General features: G+C 34.6%; 1 protein-coding gene across 4 annotated transcripts in view; it reads right to left on the bottom strand.

The window, feature by feature from the left end:
- Nucleotides 1-2,133: 2,133 nt before the first annotated feature.
- The window catches only part of LOC128217585 (histone deacetylase 6-like), a 46,076-nt gene continuing 30,556 nt past the window's right edge, over nucleotides 2,134-17,653 (bottom strand). For 3 of the 4 annotated variants that reach the window (XM_052924812.1, XM_052924813.1, XM_052924814.1), the window contains 11 exons: nucleotides 14,812-14,877; nucleotides 13,981-14,040; nucleotides 12,875-12,964; nucleotides 12,416-12,519; nucleotides 10,350-10,417; nucleotides 9,566-9,626; nucleotides 8,185-8,255; nucleotides 6,868-7,379; nucleotides 5,697-5,849; nucleotides 5,298-5,426; nucleotides 2,134-3,479 (listed from right to left, as the gene is read on the bottom strand). In XM_052924812.1, the coding sequence (XP_052780772.1) occupies nucleotides 3,423-3,479; nucleotides 5,298-5,426; nucleotides 5,697-5,849; nucleotides 6,868-7,379; nucleotides 8,185-8,255; nucleotides 9,566-9,626; nucleotides 10,350-10,417; nucleotides 12,416-12,519; nucleotides 12,875-12,964; nucleotides 13,981-14,040; nucleotides 14,812-14,877 (1,371 nt within the window). In that variant the 3' untranslated portion in view covers nucleotides 2,134-3,422. The remainder of the gene's footprint in view (nucleotides 3,480-5,297; nucleotides 5,427-5,696; nucleotides 5,850-6,867; nucleotides 7,380-8,184; nucleotides 8,256-9,565; nucleotides 9,627-10,349; nucleotides 10,418-12,415; nucleotides 12,520-12,874; nucleotides 12,965-13,980; nucleotides 14,041-14,811; nucleotides 14,878-17,653) is intronic. The other variant, XM_052924815.1, reaches the window with a different exon arrangement.

Genomic DNA, 17,653 nt, shown 5'->3' with positions numbered 1-17,653 from the left:
TTAATAATTTGGCCACCTTAGGCTAAGTGGTTTCCTTTAATTACCTTAATTGATGTCAACCTATCATATATTTTTCTTCAAAACAGTAGCACAATCCCTCCGGATACTCAGCTTCAATTTTAGAATTTTTGTACTGACAAGTTAATGATTTAATGATGCTTATCAAATCTGAGATCTGTATCATATTGTTAAAAACTTAGTATTTAAGATGAAGCCTGTGTCCTGAAAATCATAAAGGACTTGATTTTCAAATAAACTTCATCTTCATTATTCAGGTATGTTGTCATTATTTTTATATATTACTTTTTTGTGTTTAACTCAATTTATTTTATCAAAGTACTTTTAAATATAATAGTTTGAATATTTTGTGAATTTATTGTTAAAACATTTAGAAGTTATATTCATATAATAACAAGTTTGAATTATGTGGAAATTATGTTATTCAATTATTTGTCTTAAAATATGAACTCACTGAGAAATGTACAGATGTTATTTCTGTTTGCAAGTATTTATAAAGTTCATTTTATTAAAGTTATTAAACAAACAATTGTTAAATTAAACTAATTGTAATATGAAATGTTGTCAACCAGTTAACCTTTCACATGCATTTTTAAAAGCGAGTTGTATGCTAATTTCCCCAAATTAGTTTAAGTATTTTTAACATCTATTTGTACTTTGTGTTTATTGATATATATATATATATATGTGTGTGTGTGTGTGTTTGCTTTCAAAATATATAAAGGACTTGATTTTCAAATAAACTTCATCTTCATTATTCAGCTCATTCAGTGAAGCTCCCATTTTCGGGAACAATCTCCTCAGCGACCCGACAACTCCCGCGACCTCCTATTTGACATACTCTCGACAGCCGCACTAAGCGCGTCCCGACCGGCATAAAACTTATATGAAAATTGAAGTCTTCAAAAGCGATATTTGAGCAAACGTCAACATTTGCTGAAGTTTTTCAGCTTTTGGTATCTAAGTTTTAACACTCTTATTGATTTGCCACATTTTATTTCGTCATACACATAAAGTGAATTTTACAAAAACATGATCGAGCGAGTAACAATCTGCGATTTTCACTATACAACATTAAAAAAAATCATTCAAAAATGCTCGCATCACATTTATCTTAGAAAACACCAGGAGCTTAATTTCTGTATGTGAAATTTTATTAAAAAAAGTTCAGAATTTCTCTAGTTATTTATCCAGCTCAGGTACTGTTTGCGAAGCGGCGCTATGCTCCGCCCACTTATCTACCTCATTAGCATATAGTGAGTCAGTGATCCATATTGGGATTTCATTGGTATTTCTCAAACATTTCTTTTCAAGCATTAATTGGACCTCGGGAATTTATCAGACATTATATGAGACTCGAAGTTAATTGTATGCTTACTTTTATTTGTTTTCTCTAATTATTTAATCGTAAGTGACACTGAGGCTTTAAAAGGAGCACAACATATTGGGAGTGAAACGATTAAATCAAGCACAACATATTTCGAGTGAACGATGAAATTAAAACACAACTCAAGAGATTTTTATATATTCTCTAGTCAATTGACCAATTTGCATGCAAGCTAACACTTAATTTAGTGCTTCACGACTCCTTACACCATATATTGGGAGAAAGCCCACAAAGATAACGTTGGAAAAAAACGTAGCCACCTGTGTGTATTCGGTTAAATGGCAATATCCTGTGTACGAGGACAAACAAGGTAAAAAGTAAACAATAAAAAGTAGATCCAGCAAGTTCGGCCTGTTTTCGAAATCACTTACCATTCAGCTTCAAATTTTTAAACATGGAAAGTATTTAATGGTCTGAGATGGTTGAACCAGTCTTTTTATTCATTGGCATGTGTCAATTAAAATAAATAAGGCATGTAACACTGAGTAGGCACTTCCGAATAGGTGTAATTTGCCCCGTTTTATTATGAAAATAGCAAGTATTTGTATGTGTAAATGAAAAATACTTTGGCGATTTTAATCATCGGATGAGTTTTCTTACCATGCTCTGTATTATCTGTGGACAATGTTTCCAATTTACAATGCCTTTTAATAGTGACTGTATTTCATTGCAGCCGAATCTGGGAATTATACGACAGTGAATGAAATCCCTGGACGAATAAAAAAGAAAAAGGCAATTTACTAGTGTGTGTATCTTTTTTTATTTATTCATTTTCGTATAGTATTATTTACATAAGCAAACAGCTATATTAACATCTGAATACAAAATCATATTTTATACTGGGTTCTCTGAGTCCAAGTTTGACATTTTTTTTATATTTCCGAGAGATGTAAATAATCGTAAAAAATGATATCTGAACAATATATGACCAGTTCGACAATGTATTGCTCTTCTCATAACAGTATTATAAAGTGAACATTTTCAGCTGTGTCAGCCTGTATTAAATAACATCATGAGTCTGTGCTTGAGACTCTGACTCAGAAAAGCAAATTTAAATCTGCTACAGTATACCTTTAATATAAATGTAATTATGTTTGAAAAAATAGGAATCGACTATTCCGCCGCTTTTCAGTGTAAGGATTGAAAAGTTTTGGCGAAACATGCATGGATCACTGTAAAATTAGATTATGATGCCTGCGAATATTTGTGTAAAATTCAAAATCATTCAGCCTTTAATGAAAAAAACACTTGAATTTAATGCAAACTAGAGGTTTCTTACATGGTTATTTAAGTAGATTGGATGGTTGAGTACCATTGTATAGTTTCATAAGTCTCAATGCAATACATCAAGTAGTTGCTGAGATATTAACCTACATGTATGTGTGCTTACATGCAAAACCAGAATTTCTAAGTCAAATAATAAAGGCCCATTATTTTTTGCATTATATTCAAGTAAGTGTTATCTAACTTCATTAATTTAGTAGGTTAGATAGTTGGGAATACATATCTAAAGTCTCAATGCAATAGATGATGTATTTTCTGAGATAATGACCTAAAGGTGCTTACAGGCAAAAACCTTAACCAATGTGTGACGCCGACGCTTCTTTTTTCGGCTGTTTTCCAATTAATTGAGATTTGTTCTATTATTCTTATGGGACTGTATTGAAGGCATTGATACCAAAATCAGCTGACTCCGAGAAAAAAAGAAAGAAAAAAAGGTCCAAACTGTCAATCTGTGTGTATGCAGCTTTAAGAGTACATTTATTGGTCTGGACAGATTTTCTTTAATGAAATGAGAAATAATATAACACATATGTGCATGCGCTTTTAAAAAGAGGATAATATTTAAATTATTCAACTGTACGGACTACAGGCAGTTAAAGTAATCAGACTAAATGCTTAACAATAATAAAATTTCAGACTATATTCACTGTTGACTTTCAGTGGAATAACAACTAGTGTGTTTTAATTGCAACACACGTGCGCTGACCTCTCCTCAAACATATAAAGGAGTTTATCATAACTCGTTGCCAAACTTGCTCTTATGGGCCGAGCTAATGGCTGGCTTCAGGACCTGAAAAAAACAAAATAAAATTAATCAAACCATTTTCTATATATCCCTTAAAATATTCCTTTCTGTCAAAGAGAAAGAAAAATATCATGGGACCAATTGATATGACACTTAATTGGTTTACATCGCCCTCGATAATTACCTGGTTTACAAAATAAAATGTAGACTTTATACCAAAGTCCACATGCATTTGTCCTGTGTTATCACGTGACAGGTAAATCTCTCCTTTTGTTTAAAAGTTATAAATATTTATATCAGGGTGGTTCAGCGTCATGTTATCATGTGACAGGTTAATATCTCCTTTGGATTAAAAGTTATAAATATTTATATCAGGGTGGTTCAGAGTCATGTTATCATGTGACAGGTTAATATCTCCTTTGGATTAAAAGTTATAAATATTTATATCAGGGTGGTTCAGAGTCATGTTATCACGTGACAGGTTAATATCTCCTTTGGATTAAAAGTTATAAATATTTATATCAGGGTGGTTCAGAGTCATGTTATCACGTGACAGGTTAATATCTCCTTTGGATTAAAAGTTATAAATATTTATATCAGGGTGGTTCAGCGTCATGTTATCACGTGACAAGTTAATATCTCCTTTGGATTAAAAGTTATAAATATTTATATCAGTGTGGTTCAGCGTCATGTTATCATGTGACAAGTTAATATCTCCTTTGGATTAAACGTTATAAATATTTATATCAGGGTGGTTCAGCGTCATGTTATCATGTGACAGGTTAATATCTCCTTTGGATTAAAAGTTATAAATATTTATATCAGGGTGGTTCAGCGTCATGTTATCATGTGACAGGTTAATATCTCCTTTGGATTAAAAGTTATAAATATTTATATCAGGGTGGTTCAGCGTCATGTTATCATGTGACAGGTTAATATCTCCTTTGGATTAAAAGTTATAAATATTTATATCAGGGTGGTTCAGAGTCATGTTATCACGTGACAGGTTAATATCTCCTTTGGTTTAAAAGTTATAAATATTTATATCAGGGTGGTTCAGAGTCATGTTATCACGTGACAGGTTAATATCTCCTTTGGATTAAAAGTTATAAATATTTATAACAGGGTGGTTCAGAGTCATGTTATCACGTGACAGGTAGATGTCTCCTTTGGTTTAAAAGTTATAAATATTTATATCAGGGTGGTTCAGAGTCATGTCATCACGTGACAGGTAGATGTCTCCTTTGGTTTAACAGTTATAAATATTTATGTCGGGGAGGTTCAGTGTCTAGTCAATTAATGCTTGTATTGCAAACTACATGTACATGTACAATACTACATTCAAAACGGACTGTAACTAACTGAACAATAGTGTGCTGAATTAGTTTGTAAACAGACCTATATGGTTCATAGGCTTGCGGTTTGTACGTGACAAGGGGCACTATTCATAAAATATCACAAACCATTTCCTAACTTAAGTCAATTTCCTAAAACTTGTATAGACAAATAAAAAAACTACATGTATACTGGTAATATTTTTTTACCAGTATGCATTTTGTGAAATAATTCAATGACACTAAAGTGTATCAAAATTTTATCATTATTATTCATTAAATCATATGACCAGTGAGATACTTAAATTAGGGAAGTTAGAAAATTAGAAGACATTTTATGAATACCATCCCAGAAAAACAAAAACGTTTTATGAATACCATCCCAGAAAATCAAAAACGTTTTATGAATACCATCCCAGAAAAACAAAAACGTGTTATGTATGCCATCCCAGAAAAACAAAACCATTTGGAAAAAAATACTGCCAAGATGTTTATAAAAAATATTCCTCTAATATCACAAGGCACTTACTTGATTGGCTACATAATTATCACACTGGTAACACCAAACTGACAGATCGGCATAGCTGAGGACAAGCGGATGACCTGCCTCCTCTCCATGGCTCACCATGTGACCCGCTACATATCTGCTACAGAACACCTGAAAAAAATGATTCATGTAGGTTACAGAACACCAGACAGAGAAATGAACATAGTTGAGGACAGGTGAATGCCTGCCCCTCTCCATGGCTTACCATTGTGATCCACTACATTTAGGCTACATAACACCTGGAAAAGAAGTAGGTTACAGAACACTTGATTAACACTCTTTATCAATCAAGTTTACTAGAATGATATTAGAACATATCCTAATAGAATATACGAAAGATCACCTTAATGTAATACAATCTGATTTTCAAAAATATCTTACCTTATAGCATAAAAGACAGACCCAGTTCTCTCCCCTATTCTGGCATACATCACATGGATCATCAACGTTTAGACCACCCTCAGGAAGTGGCGCCACCTGCTGTAGGTGCTTGCACCATGGTAATGGCTGTACTGCATACATTCCCTGGACACCCTGCCAGCAAATATTCATAACATACTGTCGAGTTTAATAATTAGCACATGTTTTGTCAATGTTCAGACCACCAATGGAAAGTGGAACAACCTGTCGCAAGTTCTTGCAGCATTGCACCTGCAGTACATCATACATTCCTTTGACACCCTGTGGGCAGATAAACATAATATATTGTAGATCTAGGTCTAGCACATGGGTTGTCCATGTTCAGACGACACGCTGGAAGTGGCGCCACTGATGGCAGGTACTGGCACCATGGTATTGGCTGAACGCATACATTCCCTGGACAACCAGTGGGCAGATATACATAATATACTGCTTTACTGAGTTTAACATAGCACATGGGATGTCAATTGTCAGACCGGTTGCAGGCAGTGGTACAACTTGTAGCAGGTACTGACACCTTGGTAACCACTGTACCACATACATTCCTTGGACAACCTGTGGACAAATATATATATATATATATATATAATGAACAATAGAGTTTAATATAGCACATAATTTATGTTGCCAATGTTCAGACCACCAGCAGGTAGCGGTACTACCTGTCATAGGGGTTTCCACCATGGCAGCGACTGTATTTCATACACTATACATTCAATACGGCTAAATGGCAAACAGTACATTGGGAGTTGTGTCTGTCTGTATACTTCTGTTTAAATCTTTATGAGTGATAGATCCATAACACTACTGTACCTACATCGCTAATTGTGTAAGAAGATCCCCCCCACTCCCAAACGAGCCCCCTGTACAGCTATAGTTCAATGTTTTCTAGACCTGCAGCCCTAATTGCTTCAGAAGATCATTATTGGAGACTTCAATCTGACCAAACCCGCCTTGAAATTCTGAGGACTCTGTCTGAATATTTATCATATGTTCCAAGTAATATTGAACTATTCCCTAATTCTAATTGGTTAAGAATATCAGCATCGGAGGTCACACTGCTGCCCTCTGCTCCCCAACTAGAGCATTATGTAAACTCATCTCTCTGTATTCTTTATACACTATACCATACCTGCATCCCTAATTGCGTGAGAAGATCAGTATTGGAGACTAGATTGCCGCCCTCCGCTCCCCCACAAGCTCCCTGTACAGCCTCATCTGTATGTAGACTATTGTCTGGATCTTTACGAGTCTCCCCTGTAACCTCTGAAATCTCATCTGTATTCTTAGAACTGTTGTCTGTATTCTTAGAACTGTTGTCTGCATTCTTAGAACTGTCGTCTGTATTCTTAGAACTGTTGTCTGCATTCTTAGAACTGTCGTCTGTATTCTTAGAACTGTTGTCTGCATTCTTAGAACTGTCGTCTGTATTCTTAGAACTGTCGTCTGTATTCTTAGAACTGTTGTCTGTATTCTTAGAACTGTCGTCTGTATTCTTAGAACCGTCGTCTGTAACCTTGGAAATCTCGTCTGTTGCCAAGTGAGTCTTGTCTGTCACAGATGAAATACCACTATCATAAGTAACATCTGCTTGCTTATCTGCAACAAGGAAACACTCGTCTTTAACTGCTGGTCTTGCACCATCTGCAAAGATTTTTTCCCATTATAAATACAATCAGCCATTATAAATACAATGGGCCATTATAAATACAATTGGCCATTTTTGTATGGTCATGAAATGTTATTCCTTCCTAAATCATTGTTCATATCAAACTTTGTTTCAATCCATTCTAAATACAAATTTCAGCACAATTACCGGTAGTACATTACTAAGAACTATCAATGCCGTGACCAAATATCTTGACCATTAAAATGAGCATTCTAAAAACCTAGAAATACTACAGTGTGTGACTGTGTGTACTATGTTACACCAAGAAGTACCGGGATATACAATGTTTAGCAGGTCGGGCTTCATATTCATAAAGCAAGATGGTCGGAAAAGTTCATGTTGTGGAATAGTATTTTTTCTTAAGTGTAATTGAAAGAAAACTACATAATATTGTTGTACACCAAAAATGACAAAACATCAATATTGATAATACATATTAATAAATTAAATAAGTTACCATATTCAGGAGATTTCTAGTTTAAAAAAACAATACATTTTCAACAAAGCTGAATATTTTTCACAAAGTTTCTTTATGGATACTGCTTCTGCAACCAGCTGTATAAAACTTTAATAAATTGTCTACATCTTTTGGCTAGTTTGCACATTTAAAATATTTGATTGGTTAATAATGATTTTGATTGGGTAAATATTGACCAATCAATAAACATTTTGGCTAAATTTAACCGAACCAAAGAATTAACCAGTTTTATACAATTATTATGTATACTCAATCTATTGACAATTGCTCTAGTCAAGTACTGACAGTGCCATAACACAAACCTTGAACTGTTAGGTTTTCTGTAAGGTTTACCAAGCTATCTTCTACAGACGTATCACTAGCACTTGGCTTCCTGGAAAAGAGCAAAACAATGCATGTATTATGACATACTAGCTGACAGTGTGGACTGAATTACTTTTATTTAATTAAATAATATCTTGAACTAAATGAGGATTGAATTTATTTTACTTCAAGTATTCGTTATATAATATCTTGAACTAAATGAGGATTGAATTTATTTTACTTCAAGTATTCGTTATATAATATCTTGAACTAAATGAGGATTGAATTTATTTTACTTCAAGTATTCGTTATATAATATCTTGAACTAAATGAGGATTGAATTTATTTTACTTCAAGTATTCGTTATATAATATCTTGAACTAAATGAGGATTGAATTTATTTTACTTCAAGTATTCGTTATATAATATCTTGAACTAAATGAGGATTGAATTTATTTTACTTCAAGTATTCGTTATATAATATCTTGAACTAAATGAGGATTGAATTTATTTTACTTCAAGTATTCGTTATATAATATCTTGAACTAAATGAGGATTGAATTTATTTTACTTCAAGTATTCGCTATATAATATCTTGAACTAAATGAGGATTGAATTTATTTTACTTCAAGTATTCGCTATATAATATCTTGAACTAAATGAGGATTGAATTTATTTTACTTCAAGTATTCGTTATATAATATCTTGAACTAAATGAGGATTGAATTTATTTTACTTCAAGTATTCGTTATATAATATCTTGACCTAAATGAGGATTGAATGTATTTTACTTCAAGTATTCGTTATATAATATCTTGAACTAAATGAGGATTGAATTTATTTTACTTCAAGTATTCGTTATATAATATCTTGAACTAAATGAGGATTGAATTTATTTTACTTCAAGTATTCGCTATATAATATCTTGAACTAAATGAGGATTGAATTTATTTTACTTCAAGTATTCGTTATATAATATCTTGAACTAAATGAGGATTGAATTTATTTTAATTAATTCATGCCTCGAAAAAAAACCACTTATATGGGATCAACAGTCATTAATATTAGGTTATCATTAAATTTATGACAAGTTTAATTATACATCAGATACCCCTTTGGAATGTTTGGCATGATAAACCCCTGCTGTGCATCTCCTGCTAATTGCACTGGTGTCACAGTAGGGGCCAATTTCCTGTGTATTCATTTATTGGCTCAACTCCATTTAGGGGCCATTTCGATAATAAACCATCCCAGACTGCACAGCAGGATACTCAGATAGGAGATCTGATAAAAGTTGTTGGGTTGTTGTTTTTTTTTTGGGGGGGGTCACTTATGGAAGGCTTAAACTAGGCCTTTAACTGTTCAATGAAATTTTCTCACTTTTTCTTGGATTTCTTGGATTTCTTTTTTTCCTCTTCTTCCTCTATCTTAGGGATTCCAACTGTAAAAACAATACCATAAGTATGTTAAAATATGTATATCCCAGTACGTAAGTAGTTCTCGGACACTTTTAGAGTGTTTTTTTTTCAAAATACATCCTTGATTTTTTGAGATCTGAATAAAATTTGTTTGATCATAGAATGCTACAGATCAAGAATTCTTCTGTTCAAATAATGGTATAGATACATTTTATGATACAAATATTTTCCTTCTAAAATGACTACCATTTCCACATGTGAAGCTCACGAAATTTTGTCACATTCCCATGAATGTCCAGTGAAAATAAGTATGTGCCCTTGTGCAATTAGTATTGCAATTATCAACGAAAAGCCATGGTCAACAATGAATTATTCTATATTTAAAATATCCGACAACTGCAGTTTCCAAATTTCAGCATTACACGTCCAATGAGAAGTACAGGAATACTCAAATGAATATAATTAAAACAACAGTGCCGCTATATTTATTTCATCCCTTCATAGAGAAGTCATATCATCAGCCCGCCCCTTGTTCATCCCCTCGTTACATAATTTTAGAGTAAAAAGGTGTATCTATGAGGCCATGGATAGATCTAAGAGGAGTGAAATGGCGTATCTATCTATTAACTGTTTAACAAACTAATGTACTCAGAACAGTCATATAAATGTATGCAGTGCCAATGACATTTTCAACATCAATTCTTACATATGAAGTTTTCTTAAGGTCTGCGTAAACAAAATTGTACCTCTGAATTTAAGAGACTTCCAGAACTTTTTGTGTGTGTCTAACACGTCACAGATTGTCATAACAGCGCTGAAAAGTTACAAGTGATTAAATCAAATCGTAAAGACATATTATAAAGGGGCACTATATAGGTTGGTGCCAAAAACTTGTGTACTATACAGTTAAAAGAATATTAGCCTTTAATTATAATGTTTGTTCTTTTTTAATTAAAAGCTACATGGCCATAAATTCCCCAGTTAAAAAAGTGCCAAATATTGCTAATATTTTTTGTACACAAATCATATTCTTTTATTTTCATAAAGTTAAATGAGTCAAACATTATTTTCTTGCATCAATTCCATAGTGCCCCTTTAACATTACATTCACAGCATGTAACACTACTGTTTGCAAATTAACTTAGTGAAATATATAATTCTTGCCAATCGGAAACAAAAGCTTGTTAATGAGCGGCTATGCATCCCCTGTTTGTTGCCTTGCCGTGACACTGTGCACAGGGGTTCTAACAGCTGATAAACGTCAATCCCGAAGAAATTAACTAGGGGTCTGTGAATATGATAGATTCATTCCCAAAGCAGGGTTAAGAGGCTTAGACCCCTTTTTGAATTGTTTCCAAAGTCATTTATATTTATTTCAAGGTACTTCCTATTGTTTATGATGCAATTTTGACAGAGCAAAAATCAATCTTTACAACCATACGATAGTCTAAGATTAAAAGCTCTGAATCCTCATTCAGAGTAAACCATGCACTTTAGAACCCCTCATGTTAAACTATTGTTTGCAAAGAAATTTAGTGAAATGTTCTTTCCAATAAGATAAAAATATGATAAACCTGTAAATGTAACCTTGAACTTTCAGGTAGGGACATGGGTCTAACACCGGGGATGTCGGCTTTGTTAACCAAACACATGTGACCAGTAAGTTTAAAATCCCTCCCAGTCTGAGGAAGTTTTTATTCTGGACATGGAAAACAGGAGGGACCTCACCATTTCTAGTTGTGAGGGGGGGGAGGGGGAACACCTTGTTTAGGCGCAAAACCACAATGCTAAATCTGTTTGCGCACAACCAAGCACTTGTAGTTCTTGCTGCAGTAAGCATGACCAAAACGAATGCATCAACATCAAACAGTTCACACAATCACTTTCAGCACAAGTGGAGGTGTCGGCCCACAACGAAATGCTTCTGGGTCATTGTAGCCCTTTAAGAACCCCATTTAAGTAGCATTTAATTATGTGGACATGGCATTCTTGTACTATTGCATGCATTTTCAAGTTTACATATTATTTATATCATATAAGAAGACGTGACTGAGGTTTTGACCTCCTTCTTGGGTGGATGGATTCAGAGATGACCCTAGAGATGTGGCCATCACTGTGACACATGGACATTCAAGAAAGTGATTGTAAACAATTCATGATAGCAAAATAACAAAACTATCTTGATATGGTTTTCTGGTGTTAAATCAACAGACAAAGTGTTCATAATTTGTGGGAAAATACTGTTAAAGCTGTTATATATTTACTTGAACTTTATAATACAGGAGTAATTTAAATATAACAAAGAAGGGAATTTCTTTGAGGGCCGACACCTGGTACCTGACTGTTAGCTGGAGCTTAAATATACAAGGATTTGGATAAATAATCAGAGAAATGTTCAAAAACTCAGGCCCCCAATTTCTCGAAACTAAGCTTAACAGGCTTAAGTAGCTTATTTCAATTAGCCAAAATACATACTTATATTGAATTTTGATAATTGAATAATGGTTTATTGTAATTATCATTAAGATAATTCCTATCTTAAGTACAAAATCTCTTAAAGAATTAAATAGTATGCTAATTATTGAAAAACAAAAATAGTGAGCTTAGCTTAATCCTATTATAAGGGACTGAAGAAGTTTCAAGAAATTGGGGCCAGTTGATATTACAGCCTACACGTTTCAAGTTTAATAATTGTAAACAGTATATGCAATGTAAATCAAATATGTTTGCTATTGCAATTCATGTATTTATGGATACATTAAAATGATAAAAAATGTATCACATGCAATTATGAAACTACAATTGAACTCACACATTCTGTGGTTCCTTGTATGTCCACTGAGGCACGGAATCCCCAAGTAGCACAGACGTACATGTACTCATACAGTTTGAAATCGACACTAGGTTGTATCCACCCTGAAAAAGGGGACGTATTAATACACAGGGAGGTAATTTGAATAGCATAAAACAGGTCTTCTATTGCACAAATCTTCCCAAACAGCACAGGAGTCTATGTACATGGAATACAATTCTTTGAACAACATAAAAGAAGATCGCTTATGAATTATTCCTCTGAAGTTTGGTTGCATTTGATCAAGCTGTTCAGAGAAGAACACCCATGAATCATTCCTGTCAAGTTTGGATGCAATTTGGCCAAGCTATTGTTCAAACCAAGCAATTTGGCCAAGCTATTGTTCAAACCAAGCAATTTAGCCAAGCTATTGTTCAAACCAAGCATAAGTCAGAGAGAAACACGAAAAGACAGCCTCACTTCTAACACCAGTATGACACGCCCACCAGCCAGCCCGCTCAACATGTGGGTCATGTGACCATATCCTGCTGGCGTTATCAGGCAGCCACCCTGAAACACAGGAACACAAGTTCATAACTGTTAGCTGGCAAATACATTTACATCTACTTGCACTTTAAACTGGAAAGTTTACTTATTTGATTGCTAAGAAAATAATAAACTCCCATCCCAGCATTGTAAGTATCTTAGTACATGCCAAATCCCCCAATGGGGGTGGGTTGGGGATGGGGGCACAAATCTCCCGGAATTTCGATCCATCTCTTGTTGTTGTTTTTTGGAGTTTGTGTGTGATTAGGAAAAAAATTAAGACAAGATTGCTTTGTACAATATATTTTCTTACAATTTGTATTTTCCATTGATACAGTACTCCTCAGAAGTGCTAGTTTAAATTAAACACTTTTAAAAGTAGAACATGCAAAAAAAGAAATGCCAGAGCCAGAGCAACTACATACATGCCATATTTCTGAGAGGCTTCCCAGGGGATTTCGGTCTGAATTCCATGGGATTTTGATATTACACCAGGGGATTTTTACGCGGTGAAAATTTGCGCAATATCTGCATTTATAATATAACAATAAATACAGAAATACACTCAAATTACAATAATTTTTGGACTAAGTCATCATGGTCCTTCATGGAATTTCACACTCATAATATTATTGATGCTTCCCACTGGAAACCTTAAGCAAGTCTTGATTTTTTTTTTGATTTTTTTTTAAATTCCAGGGGATATGGATCCCCTGGGGGGGGGGATAGGTCGAAATTCCGGGGGATTTTTCCCCCCCGCTGGGGGATATGGCATGTATGCAATTATTGGTTAAAATCTCCTGGAAGCATAACAAAAATATGGCATATATGAGAATCTCATAATTAGATATTAACACATTATTAAAACACCTTGGGCAAAAGTCAAAATCCCCTTGTTTTCTTAACAAAATCCCCTTGTTTTCTTAACAAAATCCCCTTGTTTTCTTAACAAAATCACCTGGGAAATATTACAAAAGTATGGCATGTACGATAACCATTGTCTTCATTTTCACTTTTCGATGTTTGAATTGAGTTCTTACCAGAGGGTCTCCGATAGCAGCATCAAACCCAGCTGATACCAGCACCAGATCCGGGGCAAACTGAAAACACAAGAATGTAACACATTATTCATCAGGAACACCAGTCCTACTACTCGCGTTATGCCAGAGTATGTCAACATTATTACCTAGTACCGCCCCATTGCCAACTCTGGAATGGCGAGATAAACTGGCATGTTTGAGAGTGGTCATTTGGCAGGGTTCTCAATACGTTTTGGTTGAACCGTCTCAAATAGTAAAGTAACCAAACAGCTTCTACTTATTCTAATTAAAATTCATTTGTTTTTCCAGATTCGAACCAGCCCAGTTGCCATTTGAACCGTCCATTTTGGCCGGCAACCGGTTCTTATTGAGAACACTGTAAATTGGTTAAATAAAACCAAATTAATATGGGTTCACCAGGCGTCAAAATTTATAACATGATGGTTAACTGCCCAATGACATCACTAGAACATACATACATACAGGTGTTCTAAAATTCAGCATTAATCATGAAATCTGGATTGAAAACTTTTGACTTCAAACTTCTGTACATTTGTAAAGATTGTTTTTTGCTCAAACATTTGCATCATAAACAGTATGAAGTACCTTGAAATGAATATAAATGTCTTTGGAAACATTTTTAAATGGGTCTATTTTAGCACCTTAACCCAGCCTTGGGTGTGAATCCCTTATACTCAAACAGACCCCTGGCTATTTTTCAGGATTTACATTTATCAGCTGTTAGAACCCCTAGTTATACGAAGAGTACCTTAAATTAATACCTATAAGATATTAAAATGCGTGCTTATGCTTCCTTTTTATAAACTGTACCTCATATGCTATCGGCATAACAATCTGCTGAAATGCAGCCAAATACTCGTTGTCCCCTTTGCCGCCCTGAAACAAGAAACCTTGTGTTAAGTTATGCACCGTCAATTGCAACTACGCCCCCTCCCCCACCCCCCCCCCCCCCCCAGGTCCGGGAAATAGCGGGGACTTTGACTTTCAGGTCAGCCAATCCAAGGGTAAAATCCCCGGCCTGCGAAGAGAAACTTATGGTGAAATCCCCGCCAAATGGCCCCGCACCCCAGGGACATCCTAGGTAAGGCCGTTTCCAGCTCGAAAACAAAACCACCGCATTCACTCGGCACTGCGGACCACTATGAAGGTAAAAACATGGCCCATTTCCCCCGCTATATTCGGTATATCCCGGACCCCGGGGGTGGGGGGGGGCATGGTTACAATTGACTGTATTATGTTTCAAATTTCCATATCATTTCAATAATAACAAAGCAGCAATTTTATCAATGTGTATATGATTTTTTTTTTTTTTGGAAAAATCTTTTTTCATTTTAATACTATAAATGCATTACAAATTATATTGAAACTTTTGCTGGTTTAATCAAATAAGTGACGTCTGAACTGATAACTACAACTTTTAACTCTTCTTAAAGCTTTACCAACACAGAAAATATTGATTCGAGAAAGAGCTCTCATACAATACAATCATTTATAAGATGTGGCGATATTTTTCCACCTCTGTTAAGCACAGCTGCTAAGTTATCTTCACTTCAATCTGTATACCATTGTAAAATGCCAATTCAGACAGCAACATGTGTCAGGATTATTTTTTTCCATTGAACATGAGGAAAATTTCAAGAATACTTTAGCCAGAGTAATTGATCTTGCTAAACATACACATTACATTATTAAAGCTGCACTCTCACAGATTGACGGTTTCGACAACTTTCTTATTTTTTTGTCTTGGAATGAGCCAATTTTTGCATCAATGTCTGGAAACCAGTGATATAAGACTGCTGACAAAAAATAAGATCACATTTTTTCATATTTACATTTAAAAAATTCATGTTGTATGCCGATAAGCTCATTTTTCTTAAAACGATAGTAACACTTTTAGCATACATGTAATAACGTCCCGGACGTCCGGGATTATCCCGGAAATCGTATCTCTGTCACGGAGTCACGGAGTGTGCATGTTTGTCCCGGAAAGTCATAAAAAAAAACGAAAAAAATCTCTTAATCGATTATCTTAATTTTACCAATGTAAGTCAGCTATTTTGCCTGTCCGGGACACTGGTCGTAAAACACAGGACATGTTGACACTAATCTGTTAATTGGTACGTGGGTCGTCGAGGTCATCGTCAATCACCCGATCTATTGGCCTATTGTTGTGCTAAAGGAGTTGGGGAGGGTTCGTATACAAATTCACAGAACCAAAAAGCAAATTGTCTCCCTTAATCCTAGACTTAAATTTACATGTACATGTAAACTTGGCTAAAAATAGAATTCCCTCATGCAGACCTGGCTAAGAATAAGTCTCTATCGAAATTATATGCATCTCCAAACGGAAAAAAGCTCATCGACTGGAAAATCTTCTTGATCGTCTGGAAAATATTGTGTGTCATAAATTGCAAACGTTTTAAATGTGATGAAAAAATAAATATTGTGTAACACATGTTCTCAAAAGTGCGGGAAAACAGGTGCCCGTATAGTTGTTTATTTCCTGTTTTGATGAAACCAAAAGTAGACTGCATATCCTCCTGGTTAGCACTTCATTTAAAGCCTGGGAAAATATCTGGTGGTTTTATTTTGTCAAGAAAACGCAAAAAAAACACCATGTCAAGTAAACAAGAGGCACATCAGTGCCTGAGCTCCACTGGCCAAAAGGTTCAAGCAAAGACCACCTAACGAACATTTTCGTCAAGTTTCATAGAAATACAATCATCAATTTTTGAGAAGTTATTTAAAAAAAATTTTTACTTTAATAGCTCTGGCTGCCATGTTGTGCAGTGGACCGAAATGATTTGGGCAATTTGAGTAAAGGAGCACCAAACAAACATTTCTGTCAAGTTTTATCGAAAAAAGGTCATCGGTTTCGACGACAAGTCGTATAAAGTTTTTTTTTATTTTTTAGCTCTGGCAGCCATGGTGTGCAGTGGACTGGAACCATTTAACAAATTTTGGTTTATGACCACCCAAGGAACATTTCTGTCAAGTTTCATCAAAATCTGATCATCGGTTTCTGAGGAGAAGTGGTGTGAAGGTTTTTCCTATTTTTAGCTCTGGCTGCCATGTTGTGCAGCGGAACGGAACCATTTGGGCCATTTTGTCAAAGATTTTGTTGAGATGACCCTTGTTATTAAGTCTCATAAAGATTCTGTCAAAATTGTGACGCAGGCAATTTGTGGACTGACGATTGACTAACATGTAATCTTGTCTTGTCATATGACAGGCGAGCTAAAAATTACAAACCATTGTTTTCCAAATGGAAATGGAGACGTCGTTTGCTTTGTACAAAGGATCAGAAGATCGCAAAACAAGCAAAGAAATAAACCTTGGAATTGTTCTTTTTTGTTATCACTTTTGATTTATCAGAACTGCTATATAATCATAATTGTGGTAAATCAGTTTCAGACTGGTTGTCAGGTGTACCCACACAGCACATGTCATGTGATACCTAGCAGGAAAGATGGCTTTGGTTTATTATTGTTTAAAAATTATTTAAAGATGCTATACGTGAAAAATTAAGACATTATTTTTTTTTCTATTAAAGGGAGGTAATTCAGTAGTAAAATGTAATCAAAGCTATTAAAGCATGGCATTTCTTTTCTAACCATGTTGATATTATTACAGTATATTCAAGCATGATGCC

The sequence above is a fragment of the Mya arenaria genome, chromosome 14 (assembly GCF_026914265.1).
Source record: "Mya arenaria isolate MELC-2E11 chromosome 14, ASM2691426v1".
NCBI lineage: Eukaryota > Metazoa > Mollusca > Bivalvia > Myida > Myidae > Mya > Mya arenaria.
This window is presented reverse-complemented; position numbering and strand designations above follow the sequence as displayed.